This window comes from Callospermophilus lateralis, chromosome 1 (assembly GCF_048772815.1).
Source record: "Callospermophilus lateralis isolate mCalLat2 chromosome 1, mCalLat2.hap1, whole genome shotgun sequence".
Lineage (NCBI taxonomy): Eukaryota > Metazoa > Chordata > Mammalia > Rodentia > Sciuridae > Callospermophilus > Callospermophilus lateralis.
Genome location: NC_135305.1, coordinates 219,730,902 through 219,755,635, shown reverse-complemented (window position 1 = coordinate 219,755,635; position 24,734 = coordinate 219,730,902). Strand labels below are relative to the sequence as shown.

Genomic DNA, 24,734 nt, shown 5'->3' with positions numbered 1-24,734 from the left:
GGTGCATGGGACTCAAGTTCCACTGTCCAAGTAAGTCTTGGTCAGGAGTCACATGGTCACTCCTGGAACTTCCCACTCTCCCCTCAGCTCTGCTCTGGTAGGGCACCCAGTCCACATCTCCTCCCCAGTCCCCAGGACCACCTGTGGCTAGGTAAGGGCAGGGATTGCAAAACCCCAAACAGGGCTCACAGAACACCATTCTGACTCTCTCTCATCCTGTTCCCCCTCCCCTCTGCCTGGGATGATCTTAAAGCACAAACCCCCAGAACACAGCATGATTTTCCGGTTGGTGGTGGGTTAACAGTGAATGCTCAGTAAATGTGATCCCTAAGGGGCTGGGGTTGTGGCTCAGAGGTGGAGTGCTGGCCTAGTATGCCTGAGGCACTGGGTTTGACCCTCAGAACCACATACATGTAAAATAAAGATGCTGTGTCCACCTAAAACACTAAAAACTAAAAAAGGTGATCCCTAAGAACAGGCTTGGCGGGCTCTGCTTCTACGAGAGAGACTCCAGGGCTTTGGAGGCAGGCCTCAGTACTGGTGGCCCTCCAAGCAGCCCACTGAGCACTGCTACCAAGCCTCAGCTCCCTTTCCTGACAGGGATGGGACCTCAAACTTGTGCCTTTGCGCCTCCTGGTAGGGGGAGTGGGGGTTCTGATGCTACCTCCTCCACCCCACAGTCCTGGCTTCTCACCGACACAGGTTGTCCTGTCCAGAGTGGCTGTGAAGCCATCATAACACAGGCAGCCATGACCCCCGGGCGTGTTGGTGCATTGGCCCCGGTCACAGATGTCTGGGTTCTCTTCACACTCGTCCACGTCTGGAAGAACAGGGGGGAGGATGGGCTGCAAGTGCACAGGATGCGGGGAGATCCCAGGATCCTTCTCCCAGAGTCAGCAGCCCACCGGCCAGGCAGGGATGCTTTGGCTTTGCCCTGGACTTGGTGTGATGCTGGCCTCTGGGCCACTTCGGGGATTGGCTAATGCCAGCAAATCCCCATCCCAGGCAGAGAGAGAGGCTAGGCCCACCCACCTGCACAGGTCCTCCCATCGGGCATCAGCAGGTAGCCTTGTCCACAGCTGCACCGGAAGCTGCCTTCAGTATTAACGCAGTGCACGTCACAGCCACCATTCCGCACTTGACACTCATTGATGTCTACAGGAGGTGGGGCAGACATGGAGCAGCTGGGGCAGTGGGCGGGGCTGGGCGGGGCAGGGCTGGGAAGCGGCGTAGTGGGGCAGTGGGAGGGGCCATGTGTGGGTTGGGCCAGGGAAGTGGGAGGGGCTGGCATGGTTTGGTGGGCGGGGCTGGGAAGTGGGAGGGGTCTGGTGTGATGGGGCAGTGCCTGGGGCCAGGGAAGTGGGCGGGGCGGGCTGGGTGGACTGGGAACAGTCTGGTGGGGTGGCTGCGGCTCATTTAGGGGCAGGAGTGCAGAGGGATCCAGAGAGGAGGCCAGCAGGAACTACAGCGGCTGCCATTGGGCTGCACGGGGATCTGGGGCAGGCGCAGGCTCACCCACGCAGCCCTGGCGGTCAGGCGTGCCCTGGAAGCCAGCGAGGCAAGAGCACTGGAAGGTACCAATGACGTTGACACACTGGCCGTGGGGACACAGGCTGTCACTCAGGGCACACTCGTCGATGTCTGTGGGGTGGGGGGAACCACAAGGCTGGTGGGGTTCCCTGGTGAAGGAGGGACCCTCTGCCCTCTTTGTGATGAGACACACCTAACCAACCAGCTCACACTCCCCACATCAGCACTCCCTCCGCGGGCACCTGCCTACTCACACAAACACACACTCACACCCTGCACACTCGTCCCTGGTGCACACAGGCACAGATACACACTCCGTTACAAACACAAATACACAGACTCAGACTCACAAACACACCTCACACTATATGCTCACACTTGTACACCTATATGTACACTCACACTCATGTAGATTCACACCGTTGTGTATGCTCACACACATGAACATACCCTCACTCACAAACCCATCTTCCTTGTGTAAACGTGCATCCATACACACTCACATCTCTTGCACAGCCATACAAGCTCATACACTCACATGCAAACACTTCTGTCCTCTATAGACACATTCACATCCAGATACGCACTCACCCCTCTTACATGCTCACACACATGCACACCCCCTCACAACTGCACACATGTGAACACCTTGTATAGGCACACGCATATATCCTCACAGGCACCCTCACTCGTATAGATGCATTCACAGGTACATGTGCACATTCACAGACACACATTCCTCCCATCTCACTCCAATGCACCCATGGAGACACACAAATGTACACTTCCACCATCCGGTGCATGCAATCACACACATACACACACATACACACACATTTGCACACTCACACATAAGCCCATCCTCAGATACACCAATCACCTGCCATCTCACACGGTAGACACTGAGACACACACTCCCACTAGCACACTCAGGGCACGTGCACATATACACACCACGTGTTCAGGATGCACACTCACCCTCACAGGCAGTGCCCTCGGCCACCAGTTCATGTCCTGTGGGACACCGGCACTCGTAGCTCCCGTCCGTGTTGGTGCAGGTGCCTCCCCGGCACATCAGTGGGTCCCTTGCACACTCGTCCACATCTGAATGTATGAAAAGAGCAGGCTGAAGATGCCAACTGGAGGAGGCGGTGAAGTGGCTCGTGGAAGCTTGCCCTGCTGCCCCAGGCTCCCTCACCCTGGCTGAAGCCAGGACAGCCCAGAGGCTTAGGGCTTGGATGACCGGGGACAGTGAGGTCTGAGCTGGGAGAAGCAGGGACAAGTCGGATCTGGGGAAGAGGGACTGGAATTCGCAGAATTGAGACAGGAGGCCGACACTTGGAATCACGGACAGAAGCCCCTCCCCTCCCCTTTGGACCAGGCTCAGCCCTGCAGTCATCTTTGTCTCCTTCTAGCCCTAGGCCCACCTCAGGGCCTTTGCATATGCTGTTCTCACTCCAGGCTGCCCCTTTAGCCCCTCTTCACCCCATTTTCTCCCACTCCTCTCAGCCACTCCCCAGGTCCCACAGGATGGGCACATGTTCCAGGTCCGCATTCCTATTGGAAATTGTGCATTGCTTTGGGGATTCGTTTTAACATCCGTTTCCCCACAAGGCCATGAACTCCAAGAACACAGCTCTATTGCTAAGCTCTCTGCAGTGGAATGTTCACTGAATGAGTAACAGAGGAACCATGGGGCTGAGGCCTCTGAATGGCAGTGTCTCCCAAGCTTCTCTGTGGAGCCCTGTCTTTCTCATGCTGCACCCCTCCTGGGAGACCTCACTGTGCACGTGTCCCCACCCAGGTCTCAGTCCCCAGGTCTCTCTCCTAAAAACGACAGCCTGTGGCATCCAGACGTGCTCTTCCCTAGCTGGACGGCAGCCCCTCCCTTTTCTGCCCTCCCCACCAGCGAGGCTCCAAGCCCCTCCTCTGGACCCCACCCTGCCCGCACCCTGCAGCCGCTCACCCATGCAGTTCTTCATCAGCACAGAGCTGCTCTCGTAGCCAGGGAAGCACTCACACTCAAAGCTGCCCGGAGTGTTGACACAGGCACCCTGGCCGCAGAGGTCGGGGGAGATGCGGCACTCGTCGATATCTGTGGGGACAGGGGGTGTGGGCCAGGGTCTGTGTGTGTGGCATGGGGGATTGGGGAGGAGGATCCCTAGGGGTCCCTGGACTTGACCCAAGAGGAGATCCAGGGCAGCGTCTCCACCTCTGTGGACACAAGGGACTGCACGGGAGCCCTGGACGCTTCACGGAGCAGGGAAAGAGGTGCTTGCTCTGAACACTGGGCAAGGCAGGGGTCTTCTTAGCTTGGAGGCCCTGAGTGGTCACATTTGGAGCCCTTCCACAGGGACAGAGGGTTCCTACAATCCAGAGAGGGTAAAGACCTACCCCAGATCACACAGCACACAGGTGGGTACAAGAGGCACCTACATGGGTCATGCTTCCACCTCTGACTCAAAACCCCCATCCCTGCATGGATGACTCCCCTCTCCAAGAGGCAGAGGGGGCACCTACCTGTGCAGTTCCTCTCCTGGGCATCCAGGGCGAAACCCCCGGTACAGGAGCAGTGGAAGCTGCCCATGGTGTTGCGGCAGGTGCCGTGGGTGCAGATGCCAGGGAACACCTTGCACTCATTCACATCTGGAGTGGGGGGGGTGTAACATGTGGTCAGACCACCCCACATCCTGAAGCTGGGAATCCTCAACGAAGCCCTCCCGGGTTCTGACCCCCTGAACTTTCTCACCTCCCCCTCTCCAGGCACTTCCCACCTCCAGGACTGTCCCCATGCTGTCCCCTCCTCTGGCCTCCCCATCCTGCCAGGGCCTCTCCTGCAGGCTCCCCTCCCCACACACCTTTATAGAAGGGCCGGCCAGACAGGAAGTCCTGGCTGGCGAAGCCCCGTCCTCGGGGGCACAGGCTGGCGAACTCCGGGGAGTCGGGCCCCCCACAGGCCTCGCACTCAGCACCCCAGGCGGCCCCAATGGAGCAGCAGCAAGTGTCCATCCGGTACTTGCCGGGCAGGGGGACCCCACAGTCATCCTCGTCCCAGCGCAGGAAACACAGCTCCAGCCTCACGTCTGCACAGAGTAGCAATGGCCAGGTCAGACCCCTGCCACACTGCGGGCAGGGGCTCGGGACCCCCTGCCTAAAACTTTCTCCCCAACATGGGGGGGGGGAGAAGGAAAAGGCGTGGCTTCCTCACGCTGAGGCTCCATGTCCTCCCACAGTAGCAACCGATAATAATAATGCTCACTGCCTGGATGCTAACCAAGCACTCAATCCATTTAATCCTCAAAATAATGCTGAGAGGAGGGGCTGGGATTTCAGAGACTTTGAGACTGAGAGCAAAACATTCCAGTGCCCTTGAGCCCCAGGACTGAGGGAGGTGTGTGAGCAACCCTGCTGGCTAAACGCCTCCTGGAGGGTCTCCTGCTCAGGGCCACCCGTGTACACTTTGTTGGAAAAGAGAATAACCAAGCATGTAGATGCGATTTCACGAGGGTTTTGTCATTTGCGATGCTCAGAGAGGAGGCATATAAATTCTCAGGGAGCACTGAGTGGGAAGAGAGGGTCCTGAAGGGCCGGCATCTGTCCTGTTCCTAGAGGCATCTCTAGTCGCTGCAGGGGGAGGGAAGGAGGGGAGGGCAGGGCCCCCTCCGGGGATGTGCCTGGACTCACCCACACACAGCCTGCCGGAGGCGTCCAGCTTCAGGCCCTGGGGACACTCGCAGCGGAAGGAGCCAGCCGTGTTGAGGCAGCGCCCATTCAGACAGATGCCGGGGAAGGACTCACATTCGTTCACATCTGGGCAGTGGAAGGCAACACAGAGGCGGGAGGGCTGGAGGCCCCCAAAAGTGCTGCAGGTCATTCCCTTGGGAGCTCAGGAAGCCCAAGCTGTCCTTGGGGAGGAAGGAGGGGAGCAGGGGACCATGGCAAGGGTACTGGGGGATCTCGGGAAGACCTGGGTACCAGGGAGGGAAAATTTCAGTCTCTGTCTCAGGAGGATCCCCAGGAGCACCCAAGCATGACACACATCTGCCTGTATATGTGGATTTGGAGGGGAAGAGAACGGGAGAGAGAGGGTCAGAGGTACCTTCGCAGGTGAGACCCTTCATTCGGGCGAATCCACGTGCACAGGTAGGGTCTGTTTCGGGGAATGGGGATGGAGAGAGGAATCACTCTACGGCCAGCCCCAGGATACCAGCTCCACCCCGTGCTCCCAATGGGCACCAGAGCGCGCAGGCGCAGTGGCCCGGGAGGCCCCCAGATAAGCCTTACCTATCTCGCAGCGCTCGCAGGGGCTCCCCCAGGCGACCCCGAGGGTGGCGCAGCATTCAGACCGCAGAGCAGCTCCCTGCAGGTTCACCTCACAATGGCCATCCTGGATCTGCAGCCAGCAAGTGCCTTTTGTGCTGTCTGGGTGGAAGGGGGTGGGATCACTGTCTCACCTGCAGGGCTCACACCTGCACCTCCACCTGCAGAGGCCCAGGATCTGCAACCCCTCTCACCTACACACACGGTACCAGAGGGCTCCAGCCGACTGCCAGGGGCGCATTCGCAGGCGTAGGAGCCCGCCAGGTTTCGGCACACACCGTTCACACAGGGGCTGGACAGGCACTCGTTGATGTCTGCGGGGGCAGCCCACCACCACTTGCTGAGCTGTGGGAAGGGGAGGCACACCTGGCCCCGAGGGCCCCCTCCTCCCCGGTGGGCTGCTGCATCCAGATGCAAGCAGAAGCAGGCAGAGAATGTGAGAATAGAGTGTGCACGCAAGCATGTTCAAAGTGTGTGTGTTTGTGTGTGTGTGTGAGTGTGTATAAGAGACAAGAAAAACCACCCTCTTTTTCCTACTCTTACCGCAATGAAGCGCAAAACACTCCAGTGACTAGACATGAATTTTTGTCCCCACACTGACCAATTCTCCCACACCAGCAAGGTGCCCTTTAACTCAATTCAATGATGACACTGTCTACCTTAGTTACAGGCAGATGCCACAGGTGAAGGGTTCAGTCCCATAAGACTGCCCCCCACCCAGGTAGGTGCCATTCAAATCCAGGCCTCCAGAGCTTCTGACTGGCTAGCCAGGAACTGCGGGTTCCCACAGCCTCCTCCAGGGTTAGCTAGAGGCTCACAGAATTCGGGGAAGCACTGGACTTCCGTTTCCTGGCACACTCCAGGGGGGCTCACAAGCATGGCCAGAGGATGAGGTATCAGGAAGCAGGTGGGGAGCTCCAGACGCCGCTGCGATTTCAGCTATCTGAAAGCTCCCCGGGCCACATAATTCTGGGATTTTGATGGAGGCTTGGTGATGTAGGCATGACTAACTCCATCTCCAGCTCGTCTTCCATTCCCAGAGATTGGAGGGAGCGTGGAAAGCTCCCAGCTTCTAATCATGGCTTGGTCTTTTCTTCTAATCATGGCTGCTTCATCAGAACCAAACATCTTTCTACCACCCAGGAAACCCCAAGAGATTCAGAACTCCATGTCAGGACTCAGGGTCAAAAACCAACCATTAGGACTCAAGTTGCTCCTAGCGACTTTACTGCTCAGATTACAAGAGGGTTTGAAGCACTGTGCCAGGAATATGCCCAAAATATGTTTATTATAAATCAAACTCAGCCCCCGTGCATGAATGCTGATGTGCAGGGTCTCAGGAGCATGCATGGTGTGGACCAGTGACTCTAAAGGGCGTTGTGGCATGAGAGAGATAAAGTGAGACATAGGAGGAAAATGGAGAACGGACAGAGGTCAGGGTGTGGCAGGGGGGCCAGCCCAGGAAGAGAGCAGGTGGCCCGGCCTTGTAGAGCCTGTGTGTGCACACACCACGTGCAGCATGTGTATCTGCTTGTGTTTGTGTGTCCTGTGTGTGCTGCTAGAAGTGTGCCCGGTACCCTGTACCTTCACAGATCTCTGTGTCCTGCCGGAAGCTGAAACCCTGGGGGCAGGAGCAGCTATAGCTACCAGGGCTATTCCGGCACCTCCCGTTGTCACACAAGAGACTGTTGAGGGCACACTCGTCCACGTCTGTAGGGCGGGGTTGGAGAGAGGGATCAGGGGTCTGCTATGGGAGGAGCCCACCCCCTGACCAGTGGTGGGCATGCTCACCAATGCACTCCTTGCCCGTGGCTCCTGCCTCATAACCCAGGTTGCAGATGCAGCGGTAGCTGCCCCTAAGGTTCTCACACATGCCGTTGGTGCAGACCTCAGGATCAAGGGCACACTCGTTGATGTCTGCAGCAGGAGGAGAGAGACAGCAGCTGCCTGGGCTCTCTGGGGGTCTCAAGGTTGGAGTTCCAGCCCAGACCTTGTTTCACTTCTCCCCTTACCAGGGTTGCCCAGCCTTGGCCCTGTTGACCTTGGGGGCAGGATCATTCTTTACTGTGGGGGGGGGCATCCTGAACATTGCAGAATGTTGGGGCAGCATCCCTGGTTTCTACCCATGAGATGCCAGACACTGCCAAATGTCCCCTGTCCCCAGTTTGGAAGGCATGGAGTAGACATTTGTATAGCATCCCTTAATATAATACAGGTGGCCCTCAGTGTCTGTGGGTTCTACATCAGTGGATTCAACCAATCCAGGATGGAAGACGTTCAGAAAATAGCTGCATTCATACTAAACATGTATAGATTTTTATTGTGTGAGTGGTGCTAGGGATGAATCCCAGGGCCTGGCACATGTTAGGCAAGCACTGTACCACTGAACTGCTGCCCCGACCTTTTTATTTTATCTTGAGACAAGGTTTCACTATATTGCCCAGGCTGGCCTCCAACGCATGATCCTCTTGCCTCAGCCTCCTGAGTAGTAGCAATTATAAGTGTGCACCATCAGATTCTCCCCACTTGTCATTATTCCTTAATGCAGTGTGACAACCATGTGTACAACATCTACATCGTATTAGGTGTTCTAAGCCATCTAGAGATGATGTAAAGTCTATGAGACTTCTACAAACCAAGGAAGGCCAAGGATCACCATCAAATAAATCACTGAAAGCAAGGGGTGAGGGAAGCCTGGAACAGATGCTCCCCGTGGCCTCAGGAGGACCCAGCCCTGCCTGCACCTGGATCTTGAACTTCTGGCCTCCAGGGTCCCCAAGAGGATGAACTTCCATGGTTGGAGGAGCCAGTCTGCAGTACGTGATTGCGTACTTGATTATGGCAGCTCTGGTGGACAATACAGTTCCCAGCCACACTCCGCCTCTACCTAGCAGCACCGGTCAACAGCACATTGGCCCAGGACGGAGGAGCCGCACCCACTTACCTCGACCATCCGTGGTGATGCCAAGTCCACTGCTGCACAGCACCTGGAACTCGGCTGCGGGGGAAGAGCCAGGGAAATGGGTCGGGAGGTCAGCCATTGTAGACTTTCAGCCACATTCTTGACCCTGACTCCTCGGTCTGGGGCAAGAGTCTGGGGCTAAGATGTGCCGCCCACATCCCCAAAGGGAGATCAACCCCCTTTAGTCTCTTCTTGGGGAGAGGCTCAGCAGAGACGCCACCACTCTGGGAGAGCCAAGACCTGAGTCCCTTTCCAGGACCAAAGAATTGGCCCAGGACCAAGGAGGTGGGTGGGGACAGGCAACCAGAGGCTTACCAGAGTTCTTGGCAGGACAAGGTTGGCAGGGATCCCCAAACCCATGGTCTGGGCTGACGCAGCAGCACTCAGATTTGGTGACTGTTCCCGGGAAGGGGCGGGCGCAGGATCCCTTATGCACGGCTCCGAAGCAGGTGCTGCGCACGTGGGTGTCCACACAGACGCGGCCATCCGCGCCCACCGCCAGCCCCCCCAGGCACTGGCAGAGGAAGGAGCCCTGGGTATTGGTGCAGTGGCCGTTCATGCAGATGCCTGGCGTCTGGCACTCGTCCATGTCTGGGATAAGTGGGACCCATTGGGACCTGCTCCCTTCCCCCTCACCTCCCATGGCCCGTGCTTCCCTCTCTGACCCCTCATCCTCCCCTACCCTCCTTTCTCCCTCCCCATTTTTCTTCCCTTCTTTTTCCTCCTCCTTTTTCTCTCCTCACCTCCTTCTCCTAGTCCTTCCTCTCTTCTCCCTGTCCCTCCTCTTCCTTCCCCCTCCCGGCCACCCTCTGCTGGTTGGAGTCCAGCCTCACCCACGCAGTAGCGGCCACCAGGTGCCAGCAGGAAGCCAGGTTTGCAGAGACAGGCGAAGCTGCCGTTCTCATTGACGCACACGCCGTTGAGGCACATGGTGTGGGTGGCACACTCGTTGTGGTCTGGGGACACCGGGAGAGGCTGGGTCCAGGGAGGGAGGCCACTCTCTCCTGTTGACCAGCCCCTCTCTCTATTCTCCAGGCCTCAGGACCGAGCCTTTGAAGGACCCTCCCTGGGGTGTGACTGCCCGTGCCTGTCTGTTAGCTTGTTTTCTTTACTAGTCACAAGGATGCTCAGGCCCCGTACGTAAAGGGGTGGCATTGGCCTGGAGCTTAGGCATAACCTGCCATAGACTTTAATTATCTCTAGACGACTGACAGTAACCAATATGATATATATATATATACCATAGCAAATTTTATATTATGTTTATTTTGCCACTTAAAAAAAAAGTGCAAAACAAAATTTTCTTTTAAATAGGTGAAATGATGATTGTGTAACACTGGGAATATACCCAAAGCCACCAATTATTCAGTTTTAAATGATTACATTTAAATATAGAACATTGAAAAAAATTTAATTATTCACTTTAAAGCGATTCAATTTATGTCATGTGAACATCACTTCAATTTAAAAAAAAGGTGAAAGTGAGCTAATGAGAAAACAATCTAATCTAAAGCCACGTGGCAAGTGAGGAGATGAGTTGCTTCCCAAAGTGTTGTTATGTACACTATCGGATAGCACATACAGAAGGGGAAAAAAGAAAAGATGGGAGCAGTGGTGCACACCAGTAATCCCAGCAGCTTGGGAGGCTGAGGCAGGAGGATCACAAGTTTGAGGGCAGCCTCAGCGACTTAGTGAGGACTTAAGAAACTTATTGAGACCCTGTCTCAAAATAATATAAAAAATAATATTTTTTATACCCTAGTATAAAAAAATCCCATACAAAAATTGAAAAAAAAAATCCCTTACAAAAATTGGTATGTGAATGTTCATAGTAGCATTATCCCTAAGGTTGAAACATAGATATAACCCAAATGTCCATCAATGGATGAATGCAATGTGCTTCCTTCATACAGAGAAATATTATTCAGCCATGAAAAGAAATGAAGTACAGACACATGCTACAGGTGGAGGATGCTCAGCAAAAGAAACCAGACATAAAAGACCACATGGTATGTGATTCCATTTATAGAAAATGTCCATAATAGGCAAATTCAGAGAGAGAGGAAGTAGATCCGCCTGATGTTGAAGGCTGGAGAGGGGAGAGTGGATTAGGAAGGAAGTAGTAATGGACTGGGACTTTATTTTTTAAGTAGTAAAGATGTCCTAAACTTACATTGTGGTGATGCTTGTACAACTGTGCATTTACTGACAACCACTGAACTGCAGGTTTTCAATGGTAATTTATGGTTTTGAAAATTATGCAAGAAAGATGCTTTAAAGTCCTTCCATAGAAGGGACTTTGTAGGCAGATCTCCTCACAAGGTGACTAAAGAAAGGAGGGGGACCCCACTGAGCACGGATCCAGACCTACCCAAACCCCTCGGGCAGCGAAGAGCCGGGTGCTCTCCAAGGTCCTGATCCCACCCTCTCTGCAGCCAGTCCTTCTGGGCTGTCCTGGGTCGGGGAAGGTCCCCAGTTCAGGCCCAGGATTAGGCGTTAGACTGCTTGGTCTCACCCAGAGGGCCCTTCTTACAATCCATGGAAAGAATTTGGGACGATGGAGAGAAGCGATGTTTAGGGTGGGCAGGAGTGGAGCAGGAAGGGTCTGGGGTGGGCTCTGGGTCAGGAGTGGACTCCAGGTGCTGTGGGGGCCTGGAAGTCCCCTGCCACCCAGCCAGCCTCTACTCACCCACGCAGTTCCTGCCGTCAGGGCTGAGCTCAAAGCCCGCGTTGCAGACACACCGGAAGCTACCCTCCGTGTTGACACAGCGGCCAAGATGGCAAAGGCCGCCATTCACGGTGCATTCATCCACATCTGGGAGGAGGCGGCAGGTGGGCAGTCAGGAGGGGCCCCACCCGGCCAGGCTCCCCTCCCCTCCCCGACTCTCAGGTGGATGGGGCGTACCCACGCACGCCTGCTTGGTGAGTGTGGCCTGGAAACCCTCGTGGCACCGGCAGTGGTAGGAGCCGGGGGTGTTGACACAGTCACCACGGCGGCAGGGGCTGCTTGAGCATTCGTCCACGTCTGCAGACAGGGGACCCTGAGCTCCAGCCCGGCAGAGCACCCCACCCTGCCCACCCCGCCCACCCACCCTGCCCATCTGCTCTCACCAATACACTCGCCCCGCACATCCTGGGTGTAGCCCAAGTTGCATTCGCAGTGGTAGCTGGCAGGGGTAGGCAGGCAGCGGCCGTTGAGACACAGGTTGGTGAAGTGTCGACAGATGTCAATGGTTTGGTTCAGAGTGGCTGTACCTGCACCGGCAGAGCCCCAGCCAGAGTCCAGGCTTCGCCTCTTGGCCCTGACCCCATCCCGTGTCCCAGCTCTCACACCGGAGCCCAGAGTCATACCTCAGATTCAGATCCCCACCCTAGGGCTAGACCCCATCCCCTGGGCCAAGACCCCCAACCCAGGCCTAAGGAAAAGGAAAGACTTGCAGGCTGGGTCCAAAGCCTGATCTTGAAGACAAGCTCCCCAGCCGGCCCCACTCCCAGACCACTGCCAGTCCAGGCATCCCTCTGTATCTCAGCGTTGGGTCCAGGGACCCCCACAGACACCAAAATCCACAGACGCTCAAGCCTCTTACATAAAATGCCATAGTATTGCATTAAACCTACACACAGGCTCGCAGACATTCATTCATCTCTGGGTGACGTGATATCTTACACACATGTGCTATGTAAAGAAAAACACCTGTACAGATGTGGTTTTTTCCCCCCAAAGTATTTTCTACCCACGGTTGGTTGAATCTGAGGCTGAGAAACTCCCAGATCCAGAGGTGGACTGTCCTTTCATCCCTGCCACCCAGGCCAGGACCCCCACTCCAAAGCCCTGACCGACTCAGAGAGCAGCTCCTCTCCTTGTCCAGGGCCCCTCCCCTGGTCTCGGAACCCTCCTGCCAAGTCCCAGGACTTACCACTGTTGGAGGTAACAGGGCCCAGACTGGGGACTCCGCGCCCACTGGAGCTGTGAGGCCCGTGTCGCGCCGGCCCCAGAACAGGACCCACACCATTGGGTCCGAAGCCCGAGAGGCCTGGGAAGGGCCCCGGGTGAGAAGGCAGCAGCGGGAGCCCCTGAGCACAGAGACGCTGGAACTCAGCTGCAAGAAACAGGGTTTGAGATCAGGCGCTCGGTCCTGCCCAGGGGCCACCAGCTGAATCTCAAGCTCTCACTCACCAGAGCCCCGCGGAGGACACAGCTCAGGGACGGGGCCAGCTGCCCAGCACCGGCCCTTGTCACAGCAGCACTGCTGGTGAGTGTGATGACCGGCAAGGTCTCCAGCACAGAGGCCCCCGATTAGGACGGAGAAACAGGCGCCCACCCGGAGGTCTGCAACGGGGCAGAGGTGGGCCCATCAGCACAGGGCAAGGGTGGGAGGAGCACCAGTCGCCAGACCTGAGTTCAACCCCAGGTGCACCCGCCGCCTGCGGGTGGAACGGACCTCCTTGACTGTGCCAACACCCACCGCACTTCAGGAGTGCTGCTTGCCTGTGACCAACCCGGGAGCAGTGCCAGCTGTCATTCTCAGGGAGAGTAAGAGGGACATTTGACCTTATTCAGATGAGGGTTCCAACATCTAAAGCTGGCACAGGTAATAAGCTCACCATCAACACAGGTCCAACCACACCCAGGACGACCTCTTGACCGGGAGGGGCTGCCCAGTGGGACGTCGGGCAGGCACACCGAGACTGCCCTGTGTGTCCTACAGAGAAGCCCAGGAGGCTGCGACTTTGAGAAGGGTCCCAGAGGGGCAAGGTGGTGGGTCGACAGCCACAGCCCCAGGGGAGACCGAGGCACAGGCTTCCTAGGGATGACCGGCACGGACACTCGGACACTCATCCGCTTCCCACCAGGCCGCCAGGCCCCCTGGCTCTGTGTGGGGGTCAGATTTCTCAGGCTTTGGCTGAAAGAGCATATTTTTAGTTTAAAACCCTGCAAATCTTGGCTGGTGGCCCATGGTTGAGAAGACCCTCCCACCGGCTGGGAGGGCCGCTGGCAGCTACCCCTGGCCAAGCTGGGAAAAGTGGCGAATGTTTCCACCTCCCCAGTCCCACTCTGTGCACCTGGGGCCCCCCAGGCACATGTGTGGGTGTAGGGGCTCAGCAACAGCTCAGCCTCGAAAAGGGGGCTGGGCCTGCCCAGACAAGGAGAGGTCGAGAACTCGTTCAAGGTCACCCAGCTGCTAAACCTAAAGAAGGATGGGAAACTAGATTCCCAGCCCCAGGGGATCCAACAGGAGGCTGCCTCTCAAACAGGGAAGAGACAGCATAAGAATTTTAATGGAGATGATGTTGCTCCGGCTGTGACCAGTCCCTGCCAGTGGCCCTGCTCAGCTTCCCCAGCTCCCTCCCTGTCTTGATGAGTGTGTGTCCTCTATGAACCTGCAGATCACAACTCCTACCTTACTTAATCCTCACAACTCCATGAGGTCGGGACTGCTATCACCCCGTTTTATAAGGGAGGAAACTGAGGCACAGAGAGGTCATCCAGTCACCCAATGTCACAGAGTCTGGGAGCAGCTCAGCTGGTATTCAGAACCCAAAACGGAATGCAAAGTCCCTGCTCTGAGGCAACCAGACTTGGCTCAAATGCAGGCTCTGCCCTGAGGAGCTGGGGGAGGGTCCAGGGGATGTGCCCACAGGCGCCTCTCCATGCCAGCCACCATAACTCCCAGAGGTGGAGGCCTGAAGAGTCGTCCACCGCGGCCTGGCCACACTCCAAACATAACATCCCTGCCCTGCCTGTTATAGGCCCAGCCAGAGGGGTCTGGGTGATGCTGGGAAACCACCAAGTCCCCTCCCCTGCCCACCCCTCCCCACACCGGGACCTCGCCCCCCCAGCATCCACATTCCCAGCCAACCCCGTGGACCCCACTCGACTTCTAGGGCCTGACAACCAGCTCCTCCAGAAAGCAGGGAGAGCAGGTGGTGCCCCCAACAGCCAGGTGGGGTGTGGGGAGTGCAGGAGGGTGGGCATGGGGGGGCACGAAGCCAGAGACTCCCATTCTGGCTAGGGGTCAGAGGAGTGGGTGTGGTCCTTTCTCTGTTCTGAACTTGATCCTCCATCTTCAAAATGGGGTGGGGGAAGGAAAGGAGGTGCTTCTGATGAGGTGGGAGAGGGACGGAGTGTGGGGACAGAGCTGCAGGTGGACAGCAGGGCATCAGGAGGGGGAGGGAGGGCAGGGAACAGACATAAATTTGAAAGTTAGAGGACGGTGGGGGGGTTGGGGGGTGCATAGAGATGAGGCTTAGGGTCAGTGGGGAGCTCAGAGATGGAGGTGAGAGGGTGAGTGGGGACTTAGAGATGGAGGCTAGATGGCAGGGGGCATGGAGATCAAAGCCAGAGGGTCAGCAGGAGGCCTAGAGATGAAGGCTAGAGGGTGGAGGGACACAGACATGAAAGGCAGAGGGCCATAGGGGGGCACAGGGATCAAAGCCAGAGGGTCAAGGGAGGCCTGTGAGGGGGGGGGAGCCAGAAGGGCAGAGAGTCTGAGGGGCAGAGGGCCATGGGTCTGGGTCAGTGGAGCAGAATGCTGGAGAGCACAGAGGGCCCACGGCTCCCCAGCTGAGGCTCCCAAGAGCCCAGAGGCTCATGGGTAGGGAGCCAGGAAGCCGCAGGGGACGGGAACCAGCACAGAGACCGGAGGGCAGGAAGGGCCGAGGACCAGAGGGTGGCCGAGAGATGAGCAAGGGGCCTGTCTCCCACCCGCCCTCTCCCCTCAGCCCCATCTAGAGGGCCTCACCCAGGCAGCGGGTGCCATCCAGGCTGCTGATAAAACCTCGGGGACAGGAGCACACGTAGCTGCCAACGGTGTTGGTGCAGTCGCCCCTGGAGCAGAGGCCGGGGACGCTGAGACACTCGTCCACATCTGTGCAGACAGACCTGGTCAGCCCGCCTCCCCAGCCAGGCCCTCCACCTCCCCGGGGGCCAAGCCCGGGTGCCTGGGCAAGAGCAGGTCCCAGGCTGTGCTCCACCTTCACACTTCGCGCCACTGTCGCTGAGCCGATGTCCAGCTGGGCAGCGGCACTCGAAGGAGCCCACGGTGTTGATGCAGCTGCCCCCCTGGCACAGGCCTGGCACCGCCCGGCACTCATCCACATCTGCAAGGAAGAAACCCAAGAAGGGAGCGAGAGGCCATCAGAGGGAGGACCCAAGGTGCCCCGGGCTCCAACCAGCTCTGGCTCCCAGGGCTTCTGCTCCCCCTCGAGGACACCCAACTCACCCTGGCAAGCCCCGGTGTGAATACTGGGGATGAAGCCCCGGCGGCAGGGGTGCGGCTGTGCGGGGCAGAGCTCACAGGGAAGGCCCCAGGCACGGCCCACGGTGGCACAGCAGAGCGCCTTGGTGCACACGAGGCCGGTGGGCTGACGCTGGCACCCTTCAGGGCCCACTTGGCTAAAGCAGGGCCCTGTTCGGTAGTCTGTGGGGCAGACGGATATAAGCAGCTGGCCTCAGACTTACCCAAGTCCCTCCCCATTACCGTCCCAGCCTCTGTACCAACACACTGGGCTTTTTCCTGCCCACAAGACTCTGCTCCTCCATTCTCTCTCCATTCCCTACCTAATGATCCACTCATCCTTCAAAATCCTTTCTCTTCAGGATTCCTCAGCTAGCCTCCAAGCCAGAGGCCACGATCTCCAAGCCCACAAAGCTCAAGGTCTGCCTGGACCCCGTCCTCCCTTCCAGCAGGGACCATGGAAGCCAGCTGGGGAGGGTCTCAACCCTGAGCATATACCTGGCCCTGCCAAGTCTCCCAAATTTTGGAGGGAGTCACCATCTGCCCCAGTGCTGCATCCCTGAATCCCAGAGCCCACCCTGAGGAGCCACAGCATTTCCCCAACTGCCAACTGAGGTGACTTCCTGTCTCCACCTTCCAGATGTTTCCAATATAGAGGCTGGCAGTCCACCAAGAAAGCCCCTCCCGGAAGAAGCCAAAGTCACCCTCTACCCCGGCCTCTTATGGAGAAGGGGCTTCAGAGACCCCCTGTGGGCCCGAGGCCCCAAGACCTGTCCCTCCCTGTCCACTGTCCACTGCCGACCCCTGGCCTCTCCTCTTGCCCCCTGGAATCCAGGTCACTCCCAAGCCCCTACAGCTTCTGATTCATCACTATACTCTCTCCACCCAGCCTCCGTCAGGGATGGGAGGGTCCCTGCTCCCTCCCATGACTGCATCAGTCCCAGGCCCCTGGCGGTCTTCACCTTCCTGGGCTCCCCGGTCACACCAGGTGCCCTGATGCCCTCTGCACGGCCCAGCATCCCCGGGCCTTGCACTCCTGTTCTTTCCCCCTTCTCTGTCTCCTCGGGCTCCCTGACCTTTGTCTGCCCTGAAATGCCCAGGCGGCCCCCTCTCTGCTGCCCCCCTCCATCATCTCCCAGGGAACCTCAACTGACCCCTGCAATTCCTCAGAGGGTCAGTGATGGCTCTGTCTCCCCCTGCCCCAACTCCTGCTGCCCACCCTCTCCCCAGCTGTCAGGCCAGACCTGGGGTTCAGGGTCCACTCCATACGAACTCCCCCCACCCCAGCCTTCCCCAAGACATCGAGACAGTACTGCTTCCACCCTCTCAATTTAGGTGACCCCCCGTGGGTTTGTTTCATGAGCCGGGGTTCAGCCAAGGGGGGGTTGTTTATCTCATGAACTCCTACAGATCCTCTAAGATCCAACTGAGGGGGCCCCTTCCCCTAGGAAGCCCTCCCCGACCCCCTTCCCTGGACCCCATGGTTTCTCTGCCCTTCACCGTCCCCTCATCATGGCACTGACCCCTCCTCAGAATTTTCTGTAACTGGGCTGCGTCCTCCTGTCCCTCAGACCGACATGTTGCTTAGGCTCCAACACGGGCCCTCGCACACAGCCAGAGAGTAACAGATGTTTTGGAAAACGGATGAGCAAAGGAAAGAAATGTCCTCAGACTGCCCCTGCAGCAGGACAGCGGCCAGCTGGGCCCTCTCAGGGCCAGGCCATATCTCAGCCAGGAAACACCCTTTCCTCCCCTGGGTCCCCTTGGTACCTCTCTCACACTGAGGCCCCATGAAGCCGTACACACAGGCGCAGTGGTTGGGACCAATGCAGCGGCCGCCATTATAGCAGCCCCGGGCACAGACGGCTGTGGAAGGAGAGGAGAGAGTGACGAGAGGTCCCCCCAGCCCACAGAGGGAGCTGGGGCCCCAGCAAGACTGTCTGCACCCAGGAATCCCCACCATCTGATCCAGATCGAATGATAAGGCTGTGCCCTCCAATCCCTGGTCCTCCATGAGGGACGTGTGGGCAGTGGGCAGAAGCTGCAGGACCCACCCTCTGGGAACCAGTCCTGGAGGTACTCACGCTGTCCGCATACAGTGCCCGTGTAGCCTCTTTGGCACAGACAGGACTCTCCCTGGCAGCTGCCCCCGTTCATGCAGCTCACACGGCACCCTGGCCCTAGGGTCCAGGAGGAACAGACGTGAGGTGAAGCTGCCCAAGGAAGATGGCCAGGCCAGGCAGCCCAGCCCAGTCCAGCCTTCGGCAGAGTCAGCCAGGGCTCCTCATGGCACCCAGAAGCCTGGCCCTTCTCCCACAGGAGCCCGTTTCCCTCTCACCTCGGCTCACCCCACAGCTGGGGGCCAGCGTCCCATCGGCACAGGTACACAGGTTGGGCTGGGAGCAGAAGCCCTCACCGCAGGCGTGCCTGCAGACGGCTGGAAGGGCAGAGTGAGGCGGTCAAGGCCAGGGTGGATCCTGCGCCAGCCCTGCTCCATGGGTCCCCAGGCCAGCCGGAGCACTGTCATCCAGCTCAGCATCCACATGGGATGTCTTGGCCTGAGTTTGGCAGGTGATGTGACCCCAGCTGTAGCTCTGGGGTTCCACTGGAACCACTGGGAGAGATCCCTGGGCCAGAAGTACTGAGCACAAAACGGAGGGTGGAGGGGCTGGGCCTTGGCGTCTCCTGGGAGGGGACTCAGATTCCAGAGAGAAAGAGAGATCTGGGGGGTGGGGGGTAGCCGAGACAGACAGAGAGACCAAGAAAGGGACCCAGACTTAGGCATAGGGTCAGAGAAGAAGAGACAGGCAGAGGAGACTGTGGGGCAAAGGATATGAGCTCGGGGACCCAGGAGGCAGGTGCCATTCCTGCCATTCACCAGAGCCCCCAACCCCAGGGTCATTCAGAACAGGGCTGGGCTTGCTGGCAGAAGGCAGGTAGGACAGATGCCCCAACACCCCTGCGTCACCCCCATTTCCAGCACTCACGCACGACACACTGGTTCCCACGGGGCAGCGTCCTCCAGCCAGGGCAGCAGTAGGGGTGAAGGCGTGAGCCACACACATTTGGCCTTCAGGGAGAGCACAGCAAGGCTGATAAGTCTTGCCTTGTCCCCTGGGCAGTCCTCCAGGACAGCCCTGCCCACGCCCAAGGGTCTGTCTGCATCCTAGGTTCCACGCACGTACCCCTGCAAGATGCCGGGGCTGCCTCGTCTCCGCACACGCCCAGGACCTGCAGGCTCCATGGCCCCATCCCAGTGACCATGGCCACCCACCATGCATGACAGGACCACCCAGGCCAGCAGGAGCTGAGCTTGGGGTCCCCAGGCTATGGTGAGAGCTCCAGCATCTCTCCTTGCTAAATATAGGTTCTCCCGAGTCATGATGTGTCCTTTGGAGGCTGCGGAGAGGAAGCAGAATCAGTCCCAGGGAATACCCTGGCAGAAGGGCACTGCACAGAACTGGGAATGGTTGGGGAGGTTGCTGGGATGGGGCAGCCCTGGGAGACCATGTGGCTCCTTGGGGAGCCAGGGGATACATCCAGCCCTGACTTGGGAGCAGGCAAACCATCAGGGCAGCCTTCTTGGAAGAGATGTGATGCCTCAGATGGAATTAGCCAGGACAAAGGTCCTGGGGTAGAAGGAGCAAAGCAAAGCAGGGGCAGGGTATGTGTGGAGGAGGAAGGCAGTGGAGAGGGGGCCAGGTGGGGCCAGGTGTTGCAGGAATGGGTACAGCTGTGTAATGCAGCTTCTACTTATGTGGAGCCCTTGAGAAGCTTTGAGCAGGAGCAACAAGGGGAGACATGGTGTTAGATGGAGCCAGTGAGGGCCCCAGAAGGAGACAGAGAATGGGTGGCAGAGCTCGAGCTGCAGCTGAGCAGAGGGAGGGAAAAAGGACCCAGGTTCCACGGCCCCAAGGTGTCTGGTTCTTTGCTTGTTCACGAAGAACATGGGGACATGGACCATGGCCGGTGAAGATGGCCAGTCAAAGGTTTGAGAGGGAAATACAGTACTGGGAGGTGAGAAGCCAGACCAGTGGAACTCCGGGCCCCTTCCAAGGTTCCACTTTCCAAACCTGGGAGAGGAATTGGCCTGGGGGGCGGGGAGGGAACGGGCTGGGAGAGCTGGGTGGGTTTGAGGGCCCCCCTCTCTGGGCCTTGGGGTCCCGTAAAAGTCGGACCAGATGGCGCCAACTCTTGTCAACTTTGGAGGACAGGCCGGACGGGGAGGGGCGCCCTTTCTGACTTCCAAGTTGGCCAGGCCAGTTGTGGCTCCAAGGACGCCTTCTCCAGGCAGCCCCTGGAACTGCGGGCCCTGGCTCCCTCTGGCTGGGGGTCTCCAGCCTGGCCCGACACGACCCCCTACCCTCCCTGCATCCGAGAGCCGCGCCCCGGAGTTGGGCAAATGAATGAGCCTGGACGGCGCACGCGGCGCGGACGCGGAGCTGCGAGGCCGCGGGGCGCAGAGTCCCGGGCTCGGCCCTCGAGGAGCGAGCGCGCCCCCGGAGTCCGCCGGCCGCGATCTCCACCCGCAGGGCCGAGGATGCACGGTCCCCGGCCACCCCCGAGCCCGACTCCGCCTTCACCTGCGGATCGGGGACCGAGCCCCTCCCGCCGGGCGCCAGGTCCCCGCCACACACCCCGGCGCCGAGTGGAAGGCGGAGAGGGGAGGGGGCTGGGCCCGGGGCTGCCCGCCGCAGACAAAGGAATCCCCTCCCCCCTCCCGCGCCCGCTCCCCTCCCCCGCCCCGCTCGCCCGCCCCCGCCCCCGCGCCCAGGGTGTCGCCCGGCGCGGGCCCCGCTCCCTCCCTTACCTGCGGGGCGGCGCGCGGGGAGGCTGCACCGCGGGCGGACGCGCGGGGCTCGGCTCTGCAGGGCCGGGTCCCGCAGCGCTGGGGGCCCGGGGCAGGAAGGCGAAACCGAGAGGCCGAGCCCGCCGCGCTCCCGGCCCAGAGTTGGGGGCGGGAGGAGTTTGGGGGAGGGCGCGTTTGCACCTCGCAGCTCCCGGGGCGGGGGCGGGGGGCTCGGATCCTGGGCGGGGAGAGAGGCTGCAGCGGGGGAGGGCCTGGGGCTCCGGGTGGAACTCCGGGGAGCTGGGGAGCCGGGGCGGCGCTGGGGGGGCCGGGGGCCGCGTTTGGGGTTAGCGACTGCGTTGGAGGTGGCCCGGAGGTGGGGCTCTGACTTGGGGCGGCCTGGACGACAGCCAGGACGGGGAGGTCCGGGCCTTACCTGGGAGGCCCTCCCAGATTGCCTCCCCCTCCCTCGGGCAAGGAGAATTCCAAGGATGACGAGGGAACCTCACCTGGCACCTGGAGTCCGGATTCCTACTGAGACGGGGCCCGAGAAAACCGGCAGAACGCTGAGCGAAGGTGGGACGCGTTCCTGAGAAGAAGGTCCACATTTTTTCATCTGATTCCCAGAAATTCTCAGAAATGAAGAATTGGAAAGAGACTTTTTCTTCTTCCTTTTTTTAAATATATTTTTTATTGTTTATTTTTGGTGCTGAGGATGGAACCCAGTGCCTCACATGTGAGGGGCAAGCTCTCTGCCACTGAGCCACAACCCCAGCCCAACAGCGAGACTTTCAAATCTCTCTAAACTTCCTTTTCTCCACCTGCCAAAGAGACCAAACTTCAGCATTTTGACTCCCTGTCTGGAATCCACACGCTAAGTGGAAATTTCTAAATTTCCCCACCATTTTCCTACCTTCGGGAACAGACACCTCACCAGTGGCAGAGGCTGTTGAACCTGCAGCTATTTCTCTATCCCGCAAACTCCTATGCAGCTGGCAAAAACCAGTTCAAAAATCCCCTCACTATTGCAGATTGTTAGTTTACCCTATGGAAGTCCCAAAGCTGCCAATGCTGAACATGCCTCCATCCCAGAACTTCCAGAACCGTCATATATAAATATCATGTAACAACTTGAGCTTGCGTTTATTGGGTGTCAGACTCGCAGCTTGTCAGACTTGGTGCTAAGAATTTCATACACATCTTATTTAATCACCAGAAAAGCCTGTGAGGGAGATACTCATATATAATTCCCACTTTACGGAGGAGTAAACTGAGGCACATAGAATGGAGTGGCTTGTGCAGCCTCACAAAACGACTGGGTGGTGGATCTGGAATCCAAACCTGATCTCTTTGGGTCCATCATCTTTGCTAGACTGATCCAGAGGGGTCTGGGGGCTCTTAGGAGCCTGCCTCCTTTCAGGGGAGAAAAGTGGGTCCCTGGGAAATAGGCCACAGGGATGGACATGTGGAGGGTCTTCACAAAGAGCTTTGGGGAGAGCGCTGGGGCGGAGGGAGAAGTCCCCCAGTCCTACAGGCTTCCCCGGTGCTGCCTACCCTGGGTCCCAAGAAGCAGCCCCAGACCCTGAAATGCCCAAATTAGAGGGATGGACCCCGGAGGAGGAGAGGGAGAGGGAGAGATGAAGGAGCTGGTGAAAACCTAGGAGACTGCGCGTAAGGGAGGGAGTGGGAAAAGAGGAGGGAAGTGGGGGGCGGGGAGGACACAGCCCAGGCAAAGGCCTGGAGCAGGAGAATGGGGAGCAGGCCAGGACTGAGTGCAGCTGGAGCTTTGGGGACCACAGGGCAGAACTGGGGGACAAGTTGAGGTCAATCAGGCCAAGGAAGCAGGGTCCCTGAGGCCTCTAAAGAAGGTCAAGAGGGATGGTGGGACCCAGGGAGGGTAGGCTCAGGAGGGACCCCAGGATCCCAATGGCTTGGCTGTGACAGATGTCGGGTTCCAGGGCAGGAGGGCCAGGGGTTATTGGGGACAGGGCAAGCTGCTTGGGACACTGCAGACACCCCTTCCCAGGGCCCTTTGCCAAGGGCCACCTTGGCCAGTTCTTCAGCCAACAAGTGAATCCTACGCGGGCACTGGGTCAGGTGCCAGGTGCTTTAGGAGCAGCCCAGCCTGTGCAGAAGGTGGGAGGCGACAGTCCCACCAGGGACACAGCATGGCCAAGGCAGCAGTGAGAAGCCCAGAGGAGGCTCTTCTGGAGGAGGGGTCTGGAAGCCCCCCAGGGCTCTGTGGAAGAGGGCAGGGGAGCCCTGGGGTGTGGCAGGACAAAGGAGTGAGGAGCGTCCCCCACTCCTGTCCACCTCGTCTTGCCCAGTGGTTCTGCCTCCGGGACGCTGTCCACTCGGGTCTGTTACACTGCTGCCCATATCCATTTGGTCACACTGATGGGGTTCCCACGTGACACATCGTCACAAAGGGACATCCAGGATCTAAACAGACTCTCCTTATCGCAGTGCCACCCCAGGACTGTGACAAAGATAAAGCGCATCACACACTCTCTCCTTCAAAGTGACACCACCAGCAAATTCTCATTCCCAGACATCTCTCTCAGTGTCACCTGTCATCGTAACGCTGGCTGTTTTCTGGTTGCTTCACTACCTGTAACGTGTGTGACATCTCTGCCACCTCTGCTTCTTCCCTTTGTTGCTGTGACGTTGTCAACTGTGAATGGTCAGTGGCACCTCATCCAGAGTGCTGGACGTTGGCACTGGCCAGTCCCAGCAGAAAGGGCTCCGAGTCACTGCAGAAGTCCCTCGGAGGCTGGGAAATTGGCAGCCAGCAGCCTCCACAGCTCTGGCCTCACAGAGACACAGCTTGTGGCCTCCAGCTCTAGCCTCCAAGGCTGCTGGAAGACCCTGGAGTCGGGAACCAGTAGCAGCTCAGCAAAGTGGAGCCCAAGGGCCGCAGGGCCTCTGACGCCTGCTTCTGTAGGGGACTGTGGCATCTGCTGGCCTGCGTGGGGCATGTGCCACCTTCTTGTTGCAAAGGGAGCTGAGAAGATGGTGCCTTGGGGTATCATCGCGGACTCTGCCGATTTCTCAGACTCAGGGTCCCCTGATGGCTGGAGTTGGCACGGGCCCACCCACTGTGTGACTCCCTCTCAAAGTTAGCCGTACAGCTCCTGCTGCCCTCTCACTATACCCCATGCCTGCTGTCACCTGGCATTGTCAGAGGCATTGTCCTTTGTCACCCTAAGATGGCCCCTCTACTCATGACACCAAGTCTTGGGGTTATTTTTTTTAATTACAATGTCACCTGTTGCTGTCAAACTTGTCTCCCTATTGTTCCAGTTCCGGCATTACTTTGTCACCTGTTGCTGTCACATTGTCACACCATTAATGTCACCATGAGCCCCCCCCCACTGTCATCCTATTCAGGTCACTCAGTCATTCCCATCCCACCCCAGCCCTCATCCTGCTCCTTTCCTTTCTGTGCCGTCCCAGAGCCCCTCTTGCCAACTCCACTGCGGGTACCTAGAGAGCTAGGGAGCGTCTCCCCTGCGTCCATGCTCGGGGACGGGGGCAACTGGGCCTGGACAAGGAGACATGGAGGGAGGTAGATGGCTGCAGTCTATGGTGTGGGGGTGACCGCGCCGCCCAGGCGGGGTGGCCTGGGGACAGAGCCTTCTTTGTCTGAGCTCAGGAAGCAGCTGGTGGAAGGGAGGATTGAGCACATGGCCTGAGTTTGGCCGGCTGCCTGGGAATGAGGCTGGGGGACTGGAGACCCAGGGGAGGCCCTGAGGAGGAGGCCAAGCTGGACAGGGAGGGCCAGGGAGAGAGGGTGGCCCTGGGAGCTTCCCCTCCCCACCCTATTGGTGGACTGCTCCCTGCCTGCCAACTGGACCCTCACAAGGACCCCAGGATGGCTCTGCTGTCCTCTTGC

At 58.4% G+C, this 24,734-nt stretch overlaps 1 protein-coding gene across 1 annotated transcript in view; it reads right to left on the bottom strand.

The window, feature by feature from the left end:
* Positions 1-24,734, bottom strand: part of Fbn3 (fibrillin 3) — a 96,651-nt gene that overhangs the window by 34,552 nt on the left and 37,365 nt on the right. Inside the window, exons 4-32 of the mRNA XM_077110361.1 lie at positions 20,861-21,238; positions 19,236-19,449; positions 19,038-19,120; positions 18,389-18,487; positions 18,135-18,230; positions 17,821-17,916; positions 16,036-16,233; positions 15,788-15,913; positions 12,990-13,142; positions 12,730-12,912; positions 11,924-12,067; positions 11,718-11,837; positions 11,502-11,627; positions 9,646-9,768; positions 9,128-9,403; positions 8,795-8,848; positions 7,642-7,767; positions 7,435-7,560; positions 6,045-6,164; positions 5,815-5,952; positions 5,630-5,680; positions 5,215-5,340; positions 4,389-4,613; positions 4,051-4,176; positions 3,497-3,625; positions 2,509-2,634; positions 1,516-1,641; positions 1,033-1,155; positions 695-820 (exon numbers count right to left, since the gene is read on the bottom strand). Of these exons, the coding sequence (XP_076966476.1) occupies positions 695-820; positions 1,033-1,155; positions 1,516-1,641; positions 2,509-2,634; positions 3,497-3,625; positions 4,051-4,176; positions 4,389-4,613; positions 5,215-5,340; positions 5,630-5,680; positions 5,815-5,952; positions 6,045-6,164; positions 7,435-7,560; positions 7,642-7,767; positions 8,795-8,848; positions 9,128-9,403; positions 9,646-9,768; positions 11,502-11,627; positions 11,718-11,837; positions 11,924-12,067; positions 12,730-12,912; positions 12,990-13,142; positions 15,788-15,913; positions 16,036-16,233; positions 17,821-17,916; positions 18,135-18,230; positions 18,389-18,487; positions 19,038-19,120; positions 19,236-19,449; positions 20,861-21,238 (4,137 nt within the window). The remainder of the gene's footprint in view (positions 1-694; positions 821-1,032; positions 1,156-1,515; positions 1,642-2,508; positions 2,635-3,496; positions 3,626-4,050; positions 4,177-4,388; positions 4,614-5,214; positions 5,341-5,629; positions 5,681-5,814; positions 5,953-6,044; positions 6,165-7,434; positions 7,561-7,641; positions 7,768-8,794; positions 8,849-9,127; positions 9,404-9,645; positions 9,769-11,501; positions 11,628-11,717; positions 11,838-11,923; positions 12,068-12,729; positions 12,913-12,989; positions 13,143-15,787; positions 15,914-16,035; positions 16,234-17,820; positions 17,917-18,134; positions 18,231-18,388; positions 18,488-19,037; positions 19,121-19,235; positions 19,450-20,860; positions 21,239-24,734) is intronic.